The 23,843-nt window shown below is 35.5% G+C and overlaps 2 protein-coding genes across 2 annotated transcripts in view; one reads left to right on the forward strand and one right to left on the reverse strand.

Annotated features, from left to right (window-relative positions):
- Positions 1-20,559, reverse strand: part of Dsb (scavenger receptor class B member debris buster) — a 35,421-nt gene extending 14,862 nt beyond the window's left edge. The window contains exons 1-3 of the mRNA XM_076798034.1: positions 19,629-20,559; positions 3,691-3,894; positions 3,093-3,389 (exon numbers count right to left, since the gene is read on the reverse strand). Of these exons, the coding sequence (XP_076654149.1) occupies positions 3,093-3,273 (181 nt within the window). The 5' untranslated portion in view covers positions 3,274-3,389; positions 3,691-3,894; positions 19,629-20,559. The remainder of the gene's footprint in view (positions 1-3,092; positions 3,390-3,690; positions 3,895-19,628) is intronic.
- LOC143359793 (protein obstructor-E) overlaps positions 2,474-23,843 on the forward strand; it is a 29,764-nt gene continuing 8,394 nt past the window's right edge. Inside the window, exon 1 of the mRNA XM_076798041.1 lies at positions 2,474-2,541. The gene's annotated coding sequence lies outside the window, so the exon portion shown is untranslated. The remainder of the gene's footprint in view (positions 2,542-23,843) is intronic.

Consider the following 23,843-nt stretch of genomic DNA (forward strand, 5'->3'; position numbering starts at 1 on the left):
ATACAGTGTCGCAGGTGGTAACGGAGATTGCATCCGTTCTCTCGAAACTTTTCAAGTCGCCCAAGCCGAGAGAAACTCTTGGCGATAGTTGCGACTAATCAGTCTGGTATGGTGAGATTGAAGAAGTAGAAAGGTATTTATCAGCGACATTGAAGGAATCGTTCGAACTGGCACTTGTCAATGAGGCTGAATTAGTATACGGCAACTTGTCACGGATGTATCACTAACCTTAGAGGTAAACCTTCGACATGGGATCTCTCGAGCCTACCAGTTCTACAATAATGGAAACACATACACAGGGTGGCCGGTTTTAATCTTTAAATGACAATTACTTGTGTACTATTTAAATATATATATATATTTGAAATGTTATTGTTTTCTTTTTTGTAGCATATTAATAAGCCGTGAAAGCTGAACGTTGTAATATAAAAATACATAAAGAATATTTTTACTATGAATTCCGATTTGAGGTTAATGTCTTTGCCAAATGTGCATTATATTTACACACAAGTCACATATTTTACAATAGCGGCATTCATAGCATAGAAAATCTATTCTAGATAACCCAAATAATAGTTTCAATTAAAATGCTAGTACGTTATGCGTTTTCGTATGTTCCGCATTCGCTGAAAAATTAACTGTTTCAAGAACTCTATAGTATAGCAAACCATTGGATAAAAGAAAAAGTTGATTTCAAGTTCACTGAAAGAATGCTTTATATCGGCAATCAAGCCTATTAGTTCGAGCGGAGATAGAGCTGAAACCAGGTAACAAGTGCATTCCTTAGGATAGAGAAAACGAGAATTTCTTATGATAATACAAGTTTCTCTAGAAGAGTTAAGAATTTCTTCCTGATCCCAATGCAGGAAGAAGGAAGGAAGTATGATTATTCTGATTAGAGAGGAAACGGACACAAAGTTTTATAGAAAGCTTTACGTCTCCACTCACATTTCACGTACATACAGTGAATAAGAGTAATATTCGGCCATTTTGAAAAGGACGATCACATTTTTAATATTGGACCGCGGACAGACGATTGCTATGCCAAATACTTTTATCAAGCGGTGTGTGGTATAACGTTGCGTTTTAACCTTAAAATCATAGGACGGACGAGAACATTGACCTCATCTCGTTACGCCCTGCTTTTCTGTGGAAAATGTGCACCATGTGCCGTTTGAAAAAATTGAATGGATCTTGAAATTGCCTTAACGCCTTCACTTGGCTAACTAAGTTTCACCGGCGCATTCCGATGTTCCCCTCCATTTCCTATAATCCCCCTGTAGTAAGCTTTCCAATCTAACGTATTCTTCGAAATGCAAGCGTAAATGGTAAGTCGTCCGCATAGTTGATGCTATTGCAACGTTCAATATTGTAGCATGAATCGCAATTGATGTCTGATTTTGCGAAAAACAATGGTTTCTATCTAGCTTTGCAATTCCGTATTTCTAAATAATTACGTCAAATCGAAATAGTCCAATATTTCTGACACATTGAATACAACGCAGTCAAAGTATATTTTAGACTTGCTTACATTCTTTCCTGTAGGAAACACGATGGAAGTTCCTCTATTCGTCCACGCTTTCGGAGGGCGCTACGCTCTGCCCCAGTCATTTGGTTTTCTGATGACTTGATTACATTATTCCTGCTTGTGGACCGCGTAGTTAAACGAATATTATGTATTTCTTTCCTTATCAATTTAGTATATAATATGTATAAGTGTAGCCGAGTGTTTTATGTATAATTATTAAGGATAACCTTCTCTCCCTTCCCGAGTCACGTTGGTTATCGGCCCACGATGCTAAACGAAACATAACCTAGAAAGTCGGTGGACAACGCAATGAGGTTCGTACCACAACTATAATACTTACGGCATCTCACACGTACTACAAGATCAGCGTAGGCATACAAACCGACACAAAAATAACAAAATTGTCGGAAAATAATGATCGATCTTGGAGGATCGAAATGAAATGGTCCCTGAAAGGTAAAGGGTTATTGGAACACGTGCTACAAAAGGTGGAGCTAAATGAAGAAGCCTCGGCAGATGAAAATAAAGCGCATCGTACGGATCAAACGTGAGTGCGGAACAACAAGTGCACATTGAAGATCGAGTCAGTGCGCATGAAGCATGGCTCATATTGGAACAGGTACACCAACCTAAATGTAGGGTACGGATTATGCGATTGAAAAAGGAGTTTTATCACCGTAAATTCCCTATACAAGTCCACTACACGATTCTGGCGAGGGTCGGATAGGAAAAATTATTCTTTGATTCATGCCGAATGTTGCCTATGAATTACACAGTGCACGCTGGAAACGTAAACGACCCTACTCTATGAATGTCCCTAACTTCAGGTATGTCGGATCGCTCCCATTGGTGAACTTCGCTCTCCTTGCCCCTGCGCCGTCCCAAGTGTCACGTTATGAGACGCGGATGGTGCATAAACTTCCCTGCACAAGTTTCAGTCCCACCCTCAGCTGCTGGTGACCACGTCGGGTCATCCAACTATCGGTTGTCGCGTGAATATTTACAAGAGACTGGTAAGTGAAAGTTGGGAATGATAAGTAGCTCGACGTTATATTGCCTAACGCGTGTGGATGTTGTTCTTGGAGGGTCTGGCTGTGCAGTGTCGAAGTCGAGGGTGACGTTAAGTAAGACGTGAGTTACCTCTCAACCTAGAGTCCAGGACCTAGATCAATACTCCCCTCCAAGAAGGGAGTAAAGATGCCAATTGTTTTATTGCTATCCATATAATATGTATTACTATTTAGACGACGACGTAGGAAACATAATAAAGTGCTACCGTTCCTGAGTTTGTAAAATTCTTTGTAACCTAATGCCAATCACGAACGTTTGTCATATAAATACGTTATTGAATATGTATGTATTTACATACTGGGAATGTGAATATATAAGGAATTGCTTTAGACACCAGAAAGTTACAAATATGTATAATTGTTTCCCACCAAATTCCATATTTACCGTGACCGGAGATTTACTGTATTTTATATAAACAAATGTATTATAAACAATGGATGATTTTTAGCGTGAGCTAAAAACTACTAAATTTACTTAATAAGAGAAATCTTACCGTGCTTGAGCTTCCCATTCTTGGTGAGCAGAAATGATAGAGGTTTGGGCACTTTGTCCGTGCAGAGGCTATCGTGTTGATCTGTCCTTACACCGAAAAGAGCGTTCCTTCCCACTTTCATGTACTGTTTGCCCATTATCTTGGGCGATCTGATCCCAAACAACGACCCTATGAACTTCATGGTGAACTTTTTGAGAATTCGGTCGTCAAGCAAGTTTTTCAATTTTCTTCAAACGTGTACACCGACTAATTGGTTCATAAGCGTATTCTTGTGAAAGCCCTGCGGTACCATTCACACTGCAATGATTTAAGATAACCCGTAATATTCAAGATCATAGGAACGATATTACAATTATTCTTTTAAATTGCGTTCTCCTGGTGAAACAGGACATGTAAGTTCATTGGACGTTTCGAGCTCTGTTTGTCGTCACCGCACCGTAGAAATCTCCTCGTAGATAATCTACGATGTGTAACGCGAGGAAGGTGTTATCTCACGTCACTTCTCCGAACATCGTTTTCGGAAATGGACAGGGCTGATCTTTGAAACGTTGCCAGCGGGCATACGTTGTTCTTTCTGTCAAATCGAATCAATACTCACTAGTAATTCTTCAGTTTTCTTTATTTTCCTTCCCCGTCGTTGATGCAATTGAAACTTTTATTTCAGTTTCTATTTTTATTTTCAATTACCACCTCGTTTTCTCTCAAATCTGATAATTCATTCTCTTACGTCACCGGTTATAAAGATGCCCCATGGTATACGTTTAAGTCCTGTGCGCTGGTTTTTCAAAATGGGCTGTCATTCCTGAAACATAAAAAAAAAAGAAATACTAAGAATTTCATATGTATTTCAATAAAATCCTTAATTATTGTCCAATATCCTCATCTAGTGATTGTGTCAATAACATCAATTTAATTTCGGATTGTGTCAATTAAATTACACTTGTTACGAGGCCTACTAACCATCCTAGCGACTAGCTTACTTCGCATCAGGTTCGTTCGCGAAATACCATAGTCCAACTGAGATTTCTCCAAACTAATGGCTCCCCAATTTCGCATGGGGTTCGTCCAGGAAAACTATACCGTCCTATCGGCTCCCTGATTTCGCATCAGGTTCGACCACATTCTACAGCTCCCTGATTTCGCATCAGGTTCGTCTGTGAGTCATCCGACAAATACTTTCTACTGTGGGCATTATAGTTTCAACGAGAAAAATGCTAATTGAAAGCAACCACAACTGGTGGCGTCACAATATGAAGAATTAACTTAAATCGTAAAACCATGAAAAGCGTAATAGCTTTTTCGTGATAAATCTGTATGAAAACGATTTTTTGTTAGTTGGAAAGACGTTACGGGAATAAAGGTCAGTGAAACGATATAACACGAAGAATTTGAAGCAAAAAAGATCGAACTACGAAAACTGGTAGCACTTACACTTTCACTACTTATTAGCACAAGTACTTAGTGTTTACTCACGTCCTACATACATAGGAGATAGTTCCGCATCTGAGAAAGTCACAGAAATTACTTTCTTGATTATATTATAATATCACAATATACTGAATATACCGGGATATTAATATACAAGGTGACCGGTTTTAATCTTTCAATGACAATTACTTGAATAATACTTGTTATATAAAAAAATAGTTCAGATAAAAAGTAAATGGTTTTGGAGGCCCGCAATCTGGTGTCGTTACTTTTCAAACTAGTTTCATTGTATATTTTATATACAAAAATATATTGAGTTATTTCTGTCAGAAAATTATTATTTTACGAGGGTGTAATATTTTGGGGGTGCCGTAAAAAAGTCGAAAATAAGATCCACCCTAATGCACCTACATATGTATGGTATATACCAGAGCCAATTAATTTAAATATTGATTGTTCTTTGGAAAATTTTGTAGGGGGATTGATCAATCAAATTTGAACGAAATAAAAATAAATGACCGTATGAAGCAATATCACATTCTAATTCATCACGTGATACTGTTATTTTCTATTTTGCATACGTCCTTGCAGTGTCATAGAACAAGTTCAGGCCCCTCTCACTCATTTATGCAGACATTATTTAAATATAGTCAACGTCCATTGGTTAGTTGCTTTTACTGCTACTGTTTTCGTTTTCGAATAGCAGTAAAGTCTATATCTAGGAGAGAAGTATATACACATATACACGTATATATGTACTTCTCTCCTACATCTACATGCCTGTCGCTGATTTTGATTACAATGAACCGTTACTGGATAATGGAGACAATGATTGGTCATAAAACATTTACAGCACGTCAGTTTTTATCTTTGTCACTTTTCGCAATTAGCAGAGTCGGGGGTCTTTTAAATATAAAATTCTATTACTACGATAAGTATGCCATACGTTACAATTTAAATGCGCTCACACTTATTTCCAGTAGCGTCATTAAGTACGCTATTAGCATTTGTGCATTTAAATTTATTTGTTATCGCGGCTTATCTGTAATACTTGTTCATTTGTAACCACTTAACAATAATTATACATCATTAATACTAATCTTCTCTCGACTGGTCAAATTACCGGTTTCAAATTTCTACTTTCGAATTATTGAAATTACAAAGATGCTTCTGTTAGAAATTATTAAATAATTCTCTTCATTCAAGCACATATTGTAATAAAAATAACACTTGAATACAAAAAAAAAGGATCTATTATTTATTTAACAACTTTCCATCACTTCATAACATTCACTATTTACATTTACTGCTAGGAGAAATTCTAACTAGAAACGGAGAGTTCGTAAATTATTCTCGGTAACAATTAACGCACCGTAAAACCGCAAGGACTTATGTGCATACACATATTGGACGGCAAACAACTAGTGCCCAGTAGCTCATTTCTTCCTATTAGATAAACAACGAGATATGCTGATTTACAGAAGGAAACGAAAGGCTAACCAACACGATTTAATCATGGTCATGAACATGACGAATAGAACATAACGAAGTTAAAATTGTTTTTATCGGTTATGATAAATGGGTGTCAAACGGTAACTTCTTTTTCATTAATAATTTAAATAAACTGAAGGTAATACATCAAAATTTTTTTTTAAACTTTACGTTATTTATAACTTTATCTAGATATTTTTGAATATGAATTGTGACGTTGCAAATTTTGCATCGTCCCTTATCGCTGAATATCAGAATAAAATATAAAGTAAAGTACATGTTAACTATCTCACCGTTATATTTTTGCATGAATTTCAATTTTACATATATTAATTTTTTGGCTATAGAATTGTTGACACTCAACGTATCCTACAATTTATGCGAAATACGGAACAAAAAATGTCACTATATCATCTGTCTTTCGTGGAACGCAGCGATGTTTGTGTCTGGACTGTGCAATAATTTATACCATTTACTACATGGGGAGAATCGTATTCTTTTTATACTGACACAAAGCGAACCTATGGTGTCCCAAATCTTGTTTGAGGAAAGTCATTTTGAGACATCCTCGCATAATTCGAAAAAATGGCATTTTTTATTTCCCTTTTGCTTCTTCTCTGTAAACTGAAAGATTCCAATAAAAGATAAAAGCATCCTTGAATTTGTATTTTGAATAATATTTATTTACTACATCTTGAGTTGGATAATATCTTTTTCCGAAATAAATGTTATTCCTCTTGCATTGCATTTATTTATGTTTCCTCGATTATGCATCGTTAACACTTTCATATGTATTAAAAATTGACTTCCTTTAGTTTTATGTTAGAAATGAAAGTACTATTGATTGTTCGAAAAGATATGCAACTAATCTCGAAATTCTTGGACGTAATATTATGTACTCTCTTCCTAAAAATTTATGTCGGTGTAATACGCTATACATGACGTACAACTTTCGATCACTTTTCTGTTATTAATTCTGTTATTTATATGAGGTTAAAAATGGCTAGGGAAAAGTTAAAAACTCGTGATTTCTCGCTTCACGTGTTTAAAATAGGAAACACATTAGCGAAGAAAGTTTTATTTCACTCTCTTTACAGCCCTGATCTGTTACCTTGTAATTACCAACGTCAAAACGGCAATTAACTTATTTATTGCGAGTAGAACTTGTGATTTTTGCAATAAAGGGATGTATTATCTTGTGAAACGTTGGAAACGGCTCATCAAAGTCAATGGTGATTAAATAGAACTACATTAAAAAAAAAAGAATTTGATCTAAGATTCTTCACGGGCTTTTTCCGGTAGTTAATAGCTATACTCCGATAGCTCTTATTTACTCTCGAAGACAATTTTTTGCGGCAACCCCAAGGATTGTTCCAATTGATAAAAAAGAAAACTAATTGTGCTGTTTGTTTTCTATGCAACACAGTTTCTTATAATTCAGTTTAAATCTGTAAAAAAACATTTGCGTTAGAACATTAAAATAATTCTACAACTGTAATTCAATAATAATATGTTTATTGACTGTTTCGTTCTACATCGTTTGCTATTAGACTGACATTTATGTCAATGTGTCATACAGAAGATGGTTATGGTTAGAAGAAACGTAAATATCACATTGCAGAATAAACAACACGTTCCTATAGTGATTGCACCGTATAAAGTGCAATTCTTTGAATTTGCATAAGCATATCATGAGCTAAACAACGATTACCTTTATATAAAACAGGAGCAATTTTAATTGATATTAGATAAATAACAGAACTGACATTTACGTAATGAACACACGAAATTAATGTCAAATACTAACGTGCCATTTGAATAGTCATAAGTCACGAAAGAAGTTTGTAAGTAACATTTAGAATGATTTCCAGCCGCAATTAAACCTAACTGGAAATCTTTACCAGGAACATCTGTCGCTTCATTTGACATAATGATACACGTTATTATTTTAATTGTTAGTATTATTTATATTGTAGTAAAATATTTATCAGTATGAAACATTATTATTTTTAATTAGCATTCGGTAGTGAAATAAAGTCAACATTATAAATATTTAACTTATATATAAATACTTAATTTATACTGTTATGAAATCGATCATTCTGTATATTATCTCCCAAATGGTTCCCAAAATTTCAACTCAGTAAAAGTTTAAGAATAAATAAATAAAGAAGAATAAAAACGTATAAATAGAAGTATAAATAATACATAAATAAAGAAGAATTTTTACTGTAACGCATTGTTTTGCGATTCCCAGGCATGGCACGTGTATAGCATTAATTATTTTGATCTGTCAGAGTTGAAAACGTTGATTTGTGCTCTATAAAAACACCCGGTTCCGACTAACTAGATAATAACAAAGTTTTTCTGAACTCTGATGTTATCTTCCTATTAGATTCAGTGACATTTACGATCTTGTGAACAGCAAGTTCACTTTTCTACGGAAGAATTCCGACATTTTGCACTATTTCATTATTCACACTAACAATGATGTCACATTTATTTTTTTTTAAATACCATCTGCTATTTTTTGAATGACAATGCTAAAGCGAGATCTCGTACTATGACGTACGTTCAACGTACGATATCAACGTTGACATTTGATTGTTGCGGTTTTCTTTTTTCCTGAAGTGCTAGAGACACAAACAGAAGTACCACACCTGTAACCGTACTGAGCTTCATTATTTATTTTTGTATTAGGCGAATGTAATGGTTTGCATAGAAACTGTAGTTATGAAAGAAAAATTGATTGGTAACTATATTTTTCACGTAAACTTTCGTCTTTCGCTATCAGGTTTTATATGGCAATTTTCACATGGAAAAACAAATACTGTAATTGACAAGGAAAAAATATATGCGCGTATAGCGATTAAAAGAGTAATGACGCACACTTCATCAATAATAGCATATTTACGTCAATCTATCCAATAATGGCATACCCTTAATTAATGACAAAAAGCGACGCTGTTTACGTTGGGCTTCCCGCCTTTTTGACGGGAGAATATATTAGACCGAATCGAAGGAACATTTCCATCGTGATTAAAAACACTTCACACGGGAAAAATTGTGTTGATTTCTCTATATATGTCGCCAAGGCCTGGATGATAAACGTCGCGGAATTATCCCCACTACCGCGGGGTATACCCCGTGAGGGGCCGCGAAGCTCCAGAGGCTTCGGACGTCGAGGAACCATAACACTGCTCGGGTATGTCTCCTGCACGATACTAGACGCTGGCAAGACCCGTGTTGTTGACATAAATCGAGGATTCACTGTATATCCTATTATAGACAGCGCAAGAGTAATCAAAAAGTATAATTAAACATGATTAAACACATATACGAGTGCAAGTGCTGAAATTGCACATATTCGCGAAAAATTTGGTATTTTACTAAAAAGCCATTATTTTGCAATGTGTTAATGTGTTGTAATGATTGTAATCCTTCCAATATCTTCGTTGCGTAAGGACAATTTCATAAACTAGTGGAATTGTTAGTCGACGATACTAACGGACACAAGAATCGTATGTCCATTTTTACAATCGGCAGGCATAAGTCACGACATACATAATGGTTCACTATAAAATGATACCGATACTATTTCACTTTGATCGTATCGAAGGTTCAAGAGAAAGTGGTAACGCATGGACGCGTTTGGCTCCTGTCATTTTTTCGGTATTTGGAGCGTAAACGATTTCTGAAATTTGGCAAGAACCCTCATTTTGTGCAATCATTTTCGTTTATATTTGCTGACTCAAACGCACTATATATTACCTTAAATATTTATCGTTGTATTCTAAGTAATGGGAATAAAAAGAACAGAAACAAAAATAAACAGTAAACAAAAGAATGAAGTAAAAATATATATGTACTAATTTAATACAGGACAAAAAATGGTTTCTTTTTTTATACGTATAGACATCCGTTTATTAGTAAATAAATTTATTATACAAACTATGAAATAATAACGAGTACATATTAGGCATACGTGCGTATATTATAATAGTTTGTGTTCTGTTTGTACTCTCAGCTGTCGGGAGACTTAATAAATCATTTTTCATGGTTCATTTAATTCACAGAGATAAGGAATGAAATCCCGTAAAAAATCTATACATTCATACTAACATCCCTGCGACTAGAGTCGCATTGTTTTGTCCCCGGTAGTACCCGAGTTTACGGAAACATAATAACCTCAAGGACGAATGGACTGCCCGACATAGAGTTCACAGGCCGCGCATTTACGAAGGAGGAACTGTGATTCTAGACTTTCCATTTGCGTCAGGAGGGAGGGATAGAAACAAGTATGACGCACATTTCTTGCTATTACTGCACCGAGAACTTAAACCACATTGTGCTTTCACAACCTTTCGACGTTTCCAAAAGAAGTGAAATCATGTGGGGTTATGTTCACAAGCGGAAGACCCGTTTCGTGCTGTAATTTCACTAAACTTATAAACCTTCTTATAATTAGTATGGCGCTTCAGTTTAGTGGGGTCCGTTCGGTTTAACAGGCAATAATTTCCTCGACAATGTTTACATTGACACTACTTCTTAATTTCGTCGCCATCGGTTTTCATTTTGATGTCACCGACATTACTTTTTAAGAACATTTTGATTTCATAGTCATCAGTCTTCACCGACACTTTATTGTCACCGACATTTCAGAACTTCCACGAGTCGTTCACGAATGGAACACGTTTATCACAACAAACTGACGATGAAGACTAATGTTGGTGACATCAGAATGTCAATGAAAACAGAGTGTCCATGAAAACATAGTGTCCATGAAAACTAATGTCGGTGACATCAGAATGTCAATGAAAACATACAGCGGTGAAATAATGTCGATGTAAACATTATCGAGGAAATCATTGTCCGTTAAGTGGAACGGACCCGTTTACTGAACGTAACTGACAAGATCAAATCTGTATAGTAATCTGAAGTGATCAAGTAGAAAATTCAACCATTAAATGAATACAAATCGAAAATGCCAGCGGAGCGTCAAGGTAAACGGTGCTTTCGTATGTTACAAACAAATGTGGCTCTTTTACAATAATAACAGTTTATTGAAATATACAGCTTCTCGGTTTCGTTAATGTTCACATTTTTTAATCCACCTGGATCTCAAGTCTAAGATTAACAAATTGACAATAAAAGTTCTGGTCTATGTTTTCTTTGTTAATCTACGCACTCGAAGAAAGATGTTCACATATTAATTGAAGGTTTACCTAATATCATAGAAAATAAAAAGAATATTTACTAACTGATTTCTGCTATTAAATATATTTAAAATATAAATATTTTATGAATAAAACATAACTGTTTGAATTCAAATGTGAAGCGAAAATAGATTAAATATTATTGTTGTAACTATTGCTAAACAGTGTATGAGAATTAATGAAATGGAATACTTCTTGTATAACAGGTCTGGGGTGAACTGCTAAGAAAACAATGGGAATCCTTTTTATTTTGATATCTTATTCTGCTCAAAATTAGTTAAAGAGTTTTGCTGAAAAACGCCTTTCTCGAATAAAACATTGCAAGGTGCGAGAAAAACATGTGCAAATGTTGAAACCCTGTACAAACCGAATGACATGCCATATTCACAATCTCAAATTTCAATCTCACTTGGACTACTTTTCGCCTGAAGGTTTTTGTTGCTGTAACCTTCCATTAGGTAAAAAGAATGCTTTTATTCGAATTCGCTGAATTCGTTGTCTACTAATTGATGGGCACGAAAATTATAGTGTGATACATAAAAAAAAATTGAAAGTGACCTTAAAAACTTACAAAGAAAAAAAATATTGATTGGTCCGCTAGTAATAAAAGTAATTGAGGTGATCAAATTAGGTGATCCGTTAGGTGTTTCTTTCGTGAAATTTGTAATTTCCTAGGGTCGCAATATGGAGTGTGCCCGAACATTTACAATTAAAACTTGTTAGTTGTGGTATTGAAATGAATAAAACGTTTTCAGTTTCTTTTTTTTTACTATAACTTCAAAGCATTTACATTTGTTGAAACGTAAGTACAATTGTTTTACTAAAAAAGATAAATAAATTCTTTTACTTTTGACAAAATTTTAAAATCAGGCATTGTGGTTATTGGGTAAATGTATGTATGTACATTTCTCTTTCAATAACGAATGCTCGCCTGATGCTCAGCTGTTGGCGTCTATTGCCCCTGGCAAACTAATATACATAATTACCTTTAGAGTTCGTTGCTTCTTTATTACAATGTTCCTTATTACCTGTACTTCCTATACCTGTATTCATTATATCGCAACTTCAAGTTTCTTTATAAAATTTGAAAATTACGTGTAATAGAAAAGAGTGAGAGCGAAAAAGAAATTTTCTATAAAAAATAAAAAACACATATTATATACACATTCGAAAAATGTAATAAAGTAATTTGTGACGTTTTGGACATTTAATGAAGGAATTATTATTATTATTTAGTTTAGGAATTGCACGAATAGTTTTAGCGAGTCTATAGAATATTTTTTCTGTAGGTAAAAAATAACTGTAAGAGTGTTATTAAGAGTCCAGTAGACTTTTTTGAAAATCTGTGGGAAGTAAAAAAATTACAATTTCTTGTTTGACTTACTATAAGACGAACTATAAAAAATTTGACGTGTATAAATAGTATCTATATATCTATGTGAACAGAATATTAGGACTAAATATCTTTAATTAATTTAAAGGCTGTAAGGGAATGAAAGATTTAATCCTTCGACGATATTTGAAATTAACAATGCAAATAGCTGATCTCTCAAATTTCGTACTTAGCTAGTATATCGTCATGCATTCTTCACTTGACTATTGGCCCAATCGGACATCTAATTTGCATCACGTATTAGCATCCATCCGTGCTACCGTGCGGTAAATTATACGTCAGGTTGCAGTAATAATCTGGTCTGATGTACACATTACGGTACAGTCTTTGATGCGACTCGGAATCCTATCGCAAACGATAAAAATGAAACGTTCTAAAAGCACGTTATAGATCGCTTCTCACGAAATTACATGAATCTCGATATACGGTACTTTCAATATCTCGAAACCATAACTGATTGTATTCTAGTAGGCGTACAAAGCATCTCGCAATAGATGTCATAAATCTTATACATACATTACATATGAATCGGTGGAAATAGTTCAAGTGTCTTTTTAATATTAAAGCCTTTTATATTAAAGTCTTCTTAAGATTATATAATTTTAATATTAATATAAGTCAAATATCTACATTTGTTATATTTATATGTATATTTTTTGGGAGGAAAAATTATTGAATTTGCATGTAACCGCATGGCTAAAACATAACAATTCTAAAAAAAAAAAATAATGAAAAGATTGGGGTATTCATTTAATAACACAGATAAGGAACGTTATTTTTGTAAACTAGTTTTGTTAGAACTAAGGACGGGTAAACGACATTTTTCTGTTTATGAAGAACTAATGCTTCTAATTTATTTAGGGAAAACTTAATTTATCTCTAATTCATTCGATTTTTTTTTTGATTCATTATAAATTGAAATTAGGTAAACTTTCAAATTAATAATTCAAGTAACATTCATAAGAAATGTTAGCTTCTCCACACGTTCGGCAAAGAAACATTCATTTAGAAATCAATTTATCAAAACTAACTTTCTCCTTTATTATTCAGATATTATAAGAAATGAAACTCTTTCAATAAATTCGTAGTAAGTATTTTTTAGTTTCCTGTAGAATTAGTACATTTACAATTAGTACTGTTATTATATATGTGCACGCGAGAAAGAAAGTTTTATGTTAATAATATGAAAGTTCAATGTTATTTTATAAAACCATTATGTTACTCGACTTCGATGCTACTACACAGAAGTAACTCAGGTTGGAGGGATAGGAATTTCATGCATTGTGGATAGGAGTAATACGGAAGTATTTACCCTGCGGTTTCGTTGCCAAACCGCAATATCGGTAAATTCTCTAAATATCAATCACGTGTACGCAATATTTTGGAACGCTAATAATATTTCTGTAAATGTATACCGACGGTGATAATAATAATATTTCTGTAAATATACAGCATCTTACAAAAATCTAGGGATTTAGGAGGACTAAAGTCTAGGGGGCTTGGGGATTTGATCTTAAATAGATCGGATCTTGCAGAATTAAATCAAGGAACGTCAGATCTGTGCTCTTCATAAAACCTTCATTACCGTATGATGTTTCAATGTAATTACGACTGACAAGTTAGAGTAATCAGTAATGAAAGATAGATTTACAGACGAAGGACGTTGCTTTTTTTCTGCGTGGAAAACTCTTGCGTGCTTGCAAAAAAATTCAGCTCCGCGAAGCTGGAATATGAGCTATTAATATATCATTAGTAAGCTGGAATGCTCAAATTCCACGAAATCATTCGAATTATATAAAAGCAATAATACTATATTTGATTTTGTTAAATTTCCAGGATACCAAGAATAAACGGGAAATAAATTTTATCATTGCATTGTAAAGGATCACTTATTTAATATATACTTTCACGTACTGTTATATGATCAAAAGAAAAATTGTTTTTAGGCTGGTGGTTTCACTAAAATTCATAAGACACTATCACGCAATTTATTGCAAAGGATTGTTGTAAAGGTTTTAATACTCTTTCGAGCTATTTGATATTGTCATATTTAATGTGACGTCTCCTCGATGTTGTACGTCTCTTCGAATAATGTTACTTTGAAACGCTTATTAAATATTGATTGTATTATAAATGACAATAGAAACAGTTCGAGCAGGTTCATTTCAACGGGGAGATCTATCAACCTGCTCGACTGTCACATAATTTCCGTTACTTCACTCGATTTCTGTGTCTTACGTTGTGAAATTCCAGAATAATCAATGATCTCTTTCATCAGTGAGTAATTCATTTGGCTGATCCTGCGTTTGCGCGTATTTGCAATAGCAATCAAAATAGTCTTTTTCTAGAAAGCAGAAGCGTTTCATAAGATCTCTCAATAACGCCGTTCCTACTACATCTACGCCGCTAAGCTACTACAGATATTTCGGAGTATTTACCATTTTTATTCCACAAAAATCTAAACAAATAGAACACAAAATGTGAAGTCTATAATTTTCTTGCCTCTGACCAAATTTGAGATATAGTTTGTCCCAATAGCATGGCGAACCCTTTGTACCGTGTGCATACTAATTTCCAGTATAAATATTTGCTAAGTCGCAAATTGAATTTTCCATGTGCAATTGCACGTCTGCTGGTTGACTTGTAACTATATTATTTGGTTCATTGAAAATTCTGTGAGTGTGAAAGTAGACAAAGTCCATATCATTTGCATACTCGACCGCTGAAGTACGGGGCGAAACAAAATGGCTCAGCCTGATTTCATTTTTTACGATTAATGGTGTAAACATGCTTCGATGAGAAATTATGAAATCAGTACAGAATTGCAATAAACGAATTTTTCGTGATGGGTACAAGTTTTAGTGGTCGTTAATTCTAGAATTGTAAAAAGAACACGATCGGATGTTAAACACCTGCTAAGTAATCACTTACTCATTTCTGTGTTCAAGATTACATAAAAACGTACTTCAACATGTCAGAAACCACTTCGTCCCAAAGTATGAAAGGTCTAAAAATGTTGGACGTTGCTGAAATACTTGAAAATAAAGAGAAAGTTTAGTTTCTTTTTCGTCAGAGTGGATATGTATTTCTTTACCTCTAAAATTATCCATCTCTGTTTATGTAATGTCACTGTTAGTAAGATTTTTGTGGCAAGCTCTGAGATGACATTTATTATTTAGCACTGAACCAGTTAGTAGTCTCCTACATGATAATTGGCTAACTCAATGTCCCTGTATTCTACCAACTTTTTAGTGTACGCGAACGAAAAGGAAAACAATTAAAAAGTTGTAATTGCTCTAAATTGCTTGACACGTAAAAGACTAAGGTGAAATTATAAAGAGAAAGTGCATCTTTAAAAAATTGTGAGTTGAAACGCTTCATATAACTCTATCGCCATCGTTGTTTTCTAATCGATCTCGTCTCGACTAATTTAACGTAGAAAAAGAAAATAAAATTGAAAAATTTATTAGACATTGTTATTAGAATGAATGAAAAGTGTTCCTTTGTACAGAATAAAATTGTGTTGTAAATTGATATACAAGCAAGCACACGTTGCTATTATTGACTCTAAATAGTAAGAAAAACTGTGATATTGAAAACATTTTTACCATTTCGAAACTGAAATATCGACTATTTATTTTGATATTAAAGTGATTGACAGTGACTAAACAACATTGGGAAACAGTTGAACTTGCCCTAAATATCAGAGGATAGTTCCAGTAGTCCGACTCAACGTACCGTGTAATAATAGTGGCGCAAAATGTGCCCAGGTGAAACAATAAGGAGGAAAGCGTGCTTCGATAGTTTCTTATAAAATCCGAGCAAAACACTATAATGTTTCGCTACCGCCACCGGGTACTGTTACAAGTGAAACGGTAGAAATTGTTATAAATATTATATCATTATAATGGATTCGATACAATCTCAATTGCAAAAAATAACTAAATCGAGAAATTCTAGACACGGTCCAAGAATCGATAAGACGAGTGAATTATTATGTTTCTCAAAGTAGAGTTCGCAGAATCTTTTAACGCCATAGCTCATTTTCTAATAAATATTATTATATCTGTATAGAAATGCTAAAAAGTGAAAAGTTCATATTTCTTATGTTTCGTGCGAGAAAAATAGTTCCTTAATTAATTTGAGGCATTTTGAAAAATTATTATTAAATATTTTGAAAAATTGCATCTACACTTTTAGTGCTCTTAATTTTTCAATACGGTCTACAGAATTTATAAATTACATACTTCAACGTATATGACAATGATATTTTACTAAAAAGGTCGTCTAAAAAAGAAATCGTCAAAGTTTACTCTATTTTGCATTATTTTAGGTATACATAGTGTATCAAAACAATATTGGCACACTTAAAATTAATAGCTCTATTACTCTCCCAATTCGAGACTTACATCAATGATTGAACAATTTAGAGAGCGCACTTATCCGAATTAAAGCGTTCTCTCATTACATCTGTGCAAATACAATAGTGCAGGAATTTCACAGCATAGTAGAAAAGTATGTACGCAACAGGTAAGCGTAAGGAAATTTTACTTGAACTATACGGTATTCGATAAGGTGAAAGGTTGTCTCCCCTGTGTGTGCAGTAGCACAATATTTCAATCTGCACCTAACACTCATTATTCAGAGCTCAATCCTAAAAGAGCGGAACGAATCTTATAGAAGTAGATCAATTTCGAGGAGAACATATGTACTTTCGCAAAACACTTTTCTTTACGAGTGAAGAAAATAATTATATACATCTTCTTTTCAGTCTTACACTATCTTTTCTCTGTTATTTAAAACTGCTACGTTCCAAATACATGAAGATCAAAATTTAATTTGGATTATAATAGTTAATAACAATTACTCTATTTTGTTAAAACAACTTCAAATTGCTCAAGGATGATTCACTTATAATTTGTTCGAAACCATCATAATGTCGTATTTCTATGTTTTTGCGGAGACATAGTTCGTACTGTAGAATGATGAGATACACGATATTTGTCATTTCCTGACTGAAAACTTCAACACAACAATCGTATTTATTTATTACAGTTGCAGATGTACCGTTCGTGAAAACCTAAGACATTGCAAAACGCACGTCGCTTACTCGAATAGCTGACAGCGAGATACATAGGTCTAGGTCAACAATTGTGACCTAGACCATTTGAGTGTGTTTGTCTTATTATTAGAATAATCGAAATAATCATGCGAACATCGTGGTGTGTTGTTATTTCAAAATGGAAATAAAATATTTTCTACTCTATCACCCCATAAAATATGTATTAGAACGCATCAAATTTGGCATTATCCAAATTAATTATTTAAAGAGTAATAGTTAAGATAATATATTATTTTATTGGGGAACATGTTATAATATTTGAAATAATTTTCAAACTATTTTTCTTTAAATCATTTCGTTATTGGAAATAAATTTTCATTTTATTGTTCATTTGATTCATTATCTTTTCAAATAAAATCTCAAGTACTTTTTAATTCTATCTTATCAACTGCGTCTGAAATATATAGATGTCTCGATATAGTATCTCACACATACATAACTGGTTATCAGTTAAAGTTACCATAACCATTCATTCAATCAAGACCAAATTTTATGTAAAATTATTTGTAATTTTATTTGAGTTGTGTCTGAAATAAAAAATATTTGAAAATACTTGATTCGAATTAAGTACAAAATAAAAATACTTTTTCATGTTATTTATCGAATAAAAATAGTAAAGTATTTGAAATAATTTATTATTGCTAAAACAACTGATTCCGTAGTCAAAAATGAAAAATTTTAATTGAACACACGCTGCCAGGGTAGTAAGATCAGAGTCGATTAATATCAGTTTGACCTGACACATGGTGATCACCTACTTTCACAGGATCACTGAAAGTTTGACACTAAGGATACGTTCCCCCTTTAGTGACTGAGGAACCCGTTAAGCGGTGCCGCTACCACAACTTTCAAAATTTTTTAACAAGGTTTCTTGTGTTCTGAGCCCACCGCGTAGGGTGTGCTTTGCGCATTTATCGTATACTGTACGTAAATATATTTTTCGAATCCAATCGAATTACAGGTATAGGCATTGAAACATTTTAATTCAAACCACTTAGGGATTGTAAAATTAGGATATGTTGCGAAATAAGATTAATTTGAGCAAACCAGATAAAACTTTGAAGTATTTCGAATTTGATATTTCCTTTTAATCGCTGTTCTCGTTAAAACGAATTCAAATACCATTCGAGGAAAATTATTTCGAAAAATAGAAAAAAAAATATATAACAAATGCTTCCTATCTTATACATTTTCACGTCCATTTTTTAATACGACAACTGATACCTAAATATTGAACTCTGCATTTCATTATTTATTTGTTTCATCCGATTGACCTTCGAGGAAGGGGAAGTAATTCAGATAGGATTACTCGTTTCGCAAAACAGGAAATGTTTAAAGAAGAAAAAATAAATACAAATAAAGGAAAGAATTGGTCTTTGGAAGTCGGAAGTCTAAATGCCTTACAAATCAATGCGTACTGGAGATGGGAATAAAAATGCGTTTAGTTGTTCAACGTCTCTATTAATCTTGAGATGACTAACTAACAATAAGAGGAGAACTTCTGTGGACTATCAGTCGCAAAATGTAGAAACGTAGTAGGTGCTTCCATCGTCCGGAATAACTAGAGGGAGTAATTTTTTGTTGTTTAAATTTTCAAGATTGGTAATGAAGGATCATGGGTAATGTAGCAGCAATGGCACAGGTCGTATATGGATAGCGTGCTCAGTCTCAAGATTGAGTCTCTTCAGGTTAATAATGTTACCGCAATAATGACACCGCGGCCGATATACGTACGTACGTCCAAGCAATCAGAACAAAATGATGCGAGTGTCATTTACGGATAGTTGTCGTACACGCATGATCGTATTCTTTGCTCCAGCTCGAACTAGGCACAATGGCCACATTCCTCGCCGCTTTCAAATAAGAAATTATTCATATTTACTTACGTAAGGTCGCTGACAGACGTAGCCTATATGCGCGCACAGCCGGGTTCATTAACTGACCAGTAAAATCCGTCTTTATGTAACACACAACAGTTTGGTGGAGGCGAGCGAATGGAAGGAAGAAAACCACGCGAGACAAGTTTCTCTATCGGCAAGGTGCTACACGCACATTTTGTTGGTCGTACGCAATTAGAATGTGGTCGCCATTTCCCTCGGCCACGATATCCCTGATGTATGTATTTCCTCTTCAGCAACTTTGCGTAGTTTTCACGTTTCAATGGGATACGGCCTCTGCGGTACTGTTAGCCGCGGCGCTTGATAGGCGGGTAATCACTGGTACACGTCGATAAAGGATCACACCATCTACCGCGGTCTTTTCAATAATAATCAGCACCAAACCAAACAAATTTGCCACCCTCGTAAGTCGTGGTCGATCGTGCGAATATTAATGACGAACGGACATTCAACTAGCGTGATGGTTGCTGACACTCGACCGGCTCGACAAGTCCCAGCGATAACTTTGCGATGAGGAAGACTAATTTTCAGATTTGTTTAGACTCGTTCATAATTCGACAACGTTCAGAACTGTACCCCTCTGCGCCTGCTCTTCTTCGAGAGGACTTGAACGGATTTACTCAAGGACTCGCCTGCCGTGTACGGACGATTGATCAGATTATCGAATGAAAATCAGAATGAAAAGCAAAAGCAAAATCACTGCGGTGCTATTCAGTGAATTAAAAATTCAATGCTGCCTTTATCGATGTTCGCGCACCATGGATCACGGGTTACGCCCGAACGGAAGTCTGCTCATTCTCGGAAGCTCAAGTGACCGAGCTCGAAGGTGAGTCCAGATCCGCGCGTGTTCTTCGGTCTTGTCGAATCACGAAGTGAATGAGGAGACAGTAGAACGGTAGTGCAGCGTGGACCACGGTAACGAGAACGCGGTACCCACCAACCGGCCAAAGAAAGTGGTAGGGACACAGGTAAACGTACGTCCTCAGAAACGTCCGTATGCTCGCATCGAACCTCGCCTCGTCTCGCCGCGCCTCGTCTCGTCTCCTCTCGTCTCCCGCTGGCTTCTCTTTCGCAAAATGAATGACTCTGATCGTTCGACTCTGCCGACTAACTATGACCACCGATATCCAGTGAAAATTCCATTAGGTAGGATATGGCAACCTACATTTCAACTATGTTTCAATCACGAACCCTTCAACTGTCACGCCAACGATCTACGAGAGTCTATCACTTTCTCCTTTATGTCGATCATTTTGTTATACTTCGTAAATCTGTAGCTACAACGCAAACATTACAATTCAATTACATTCGATGTCCAATATTACATTCAACTTTTGGTCTCCCAAAAATGTTGTGCCTTATTGACAGGGGAGGTTGTTGGGGCCATTTCAAGCAACTTTTTCCTTTGCGAAAATCTTCGCCGCGGCTTCGTTTAGGAGTTATTCACGAAAAACACGGGCCAATCAGAGCGCGGCTACATCGGAGGGACTCCGGCTCGGCGGTGGGCCCCACTGAGCGCGACGTTGGCATTGGTCGAGCCGGAGTCAGTCCGCTATAGTCGCGCTGTGATTGGTCCGCGTTTTTCGTGAATAACTCCTAAACGAAGCCGCGGAGGAGATTTTCGCAAAGGAAAAAGTTACTTCGAATGACCCCAGGAGCCTCTCCTTTCAAGGAAGTACAATATTTTTAGGACACCCTGTACTGGACACAAGCGGATGCGCAAAATTCGTGCGCAGTCTGCTTCAATAGGCGAGCGGGAGGTCGGCGAAGGGTTATTACCCCAGGAGTATGGTTTCAATTTGTTAGTTAGGTACGCGGACGAACCTTATGCGAAATTAGGGAACCGCTAGGATTATAGACGTCACGGACGAACCTCACGCGAAGTCAGGGAGCCTCTAGGATTAAAGTCAAGCGCAGACGAACCCGGTGCGAAACTTATTAGGGAGCCGCTGGGAGGTTGGATGACTCAGGCGAACCTGATGCGAAATAATTTTGCCCCGCAGATTTGAGCAGAAATGTTATTTCTGTCAAATAAAACTGAACAGGTTGGTAAATGCAATTTGATTTCACTTATGTGTATACATTATTGAACATATCTTGAAATAGTATGTAGAAACGAATTTTAGTTGCAATGTGAAAATAAATTAAAATCATCTAAATCCTAATGTGCATGTGCTATTTTTCTGTCCTGGAGTGTACCTTATGAAACATAAACTTCGAAATACACAATTAATCGACTGTGCCGATCAGTGGCCGAATCTTTCTTACACGGAATCTGATGCGAAATTTCTCGACCTACTTACAAAAATGATTTTAAAAGGTTGCTTCAGAGATTGCCGAACATGTTTGGCAGGGGTCGCGGTTTCTGCAGTAATACTTTGCGAGACGAGCCTAACGGTACATCGAAAGCAGTGCATGCGTGAATTGCTCCTCGCTTGCCGTTTCGCTTATCGAACAAAATGTCGGTTTTTCCGAACGTAAAGTACCACGTGTCTGAAGAATGACAGGTGTTTCTTGGGTCGGAACAAGTGCTGACCATGACAACGATTCTGTCTGACGTCTCTTTTCTTGTATATGTATATTACGTCTTACTTGTATGAAACACGCATACAAGCAAGAGATAGAGGAATCTAATTTGAGTCGAGATCTAAGGCTTTCTCGAACTGGTATCTGCAAATGTTAGCGAAATGTTACGGTAACTTTCCAAGAAACACGGTTCACTGTAAAAAATCTTAACGATTAGGACTGTCTATATCTTCACTGCACGAGAAAATAAATGATTGGACTCTTGATTAATAAAAACAGAAGACAGTAAAAAGTAACCGAAGTAGTTGTTTCTTCGTTCAGCGAACATTTATGCAGGTTCAAGTTAATATATTTTGCCTGCGACTTTTTGCGTTTGCGTTTGACAGTTCATAAAAAGTAACGGTAACTATGCAGATTAGCGGTTCCCCTTCAATTTGGATGACTTTGAAATATGTTGTTAAGTTCATCATTCTGAAAAACTTTTTCCTTATAAATGTTACCGTCGCTCGGCCTTCGTTTTTTACGTATTCGCAAAATATTTCTTAAGTTTGTTGCTTTCATTTTGAGTTTGAGTTAGGATCAATATAACAAATATAACTGCACTTTTTATGAAAACTTATTCTCAATTATTATAATAGAGAAAAATCCAACTTGTACATTCTTGTATTGAAGTCGTGTTGTCGTCGAAATAAAAATTCTGCTGACGGAGCCCCCCCCCCCTGTACCAGTTACTACCGTGAACTTTCTTTTTCTTTTTTTACGTGGTGGACTCCCCGTTACGAATTCCCCATTACGGATTTCTCGCCCTCCCTTGGGGAGAGAGGGGGATAAGTGGGACTCCTCCCCGAAGGGATATACCCACTAACTCCACCACGATGACCTCCCTGAGCTAACGTGAGATGGAGAGGAACTCGTATTGAAGACAACTCGCCGCCCCCCTGTCCAATAATGACACCTCAGGAGAAGTAAAGCTTCCCCTCTCCCAATGCCTAATTTAGTAGGGCACCGCACGGGTCACCCACCTGGTGGCCCCCTTCCCGGAGGGCCGCTCGGCTGGGCCCCGCGAACCCCAGTTCGCGAAACACGTGGTTGTGGCGACTCCCTAACTCGCTCGGGGGAAGGGGACCCGTAAGTATCACTCCTTTTTCTTGCTTAATTAGTATTAGTGCATCCAGATCTACCATTACTTTATTACAATAGTGTAAGCAAATGGTCATTAAAATTTAAATGAGTAAATTTAAATTTATTTATCACCACATATATTTCTTTTGAGGTCCGGTTGACGCATTTCTGAAAATTATTTCTTTTCTGTTGATTTCGTTAAGTAAGATAGGTCGTACGTATATAAAATGGAATGTCGGAGACTTGTGAAATTTAATGTTTACTGTTCAAAAGACATTATTTTTTTGTTCTTCAAAACATAAATGTCTCTCGATGACGGAAACACGCATTAATTAAATAACCATACCCCAGTGTATACTTGTTGAATCAACAAAAGTGTCAGTACATACGCGCGTAAAACCCATTCGTCACCGTAATATTTTAGCTTTTCGTAAAGAAACAGTCAGCAGAAGAATTTCTTTGAAAATGAATGCATCATCTGGTACATAAAAGTAATGTAATTTAGCAATAAAGAATCTGTTTCCCGGAAAATTTTCAAGTTTGTGTTTACAAGGT

Source organism: Halictus rubicundus, chromosome 12 (assembly GCF_050948215.1).
Source record: "Halictus rubicundus isolate RS-2024b chromosome 12, iyHalRubi1_principal, whole genome shotgun sequence".
Classification (NCBI taxonomy): Eukaryota; Metazoa; Arthropoda; class Insecta; order Hymenoptera; family Halictidae; genus Halictus; species Halictus rubicundus.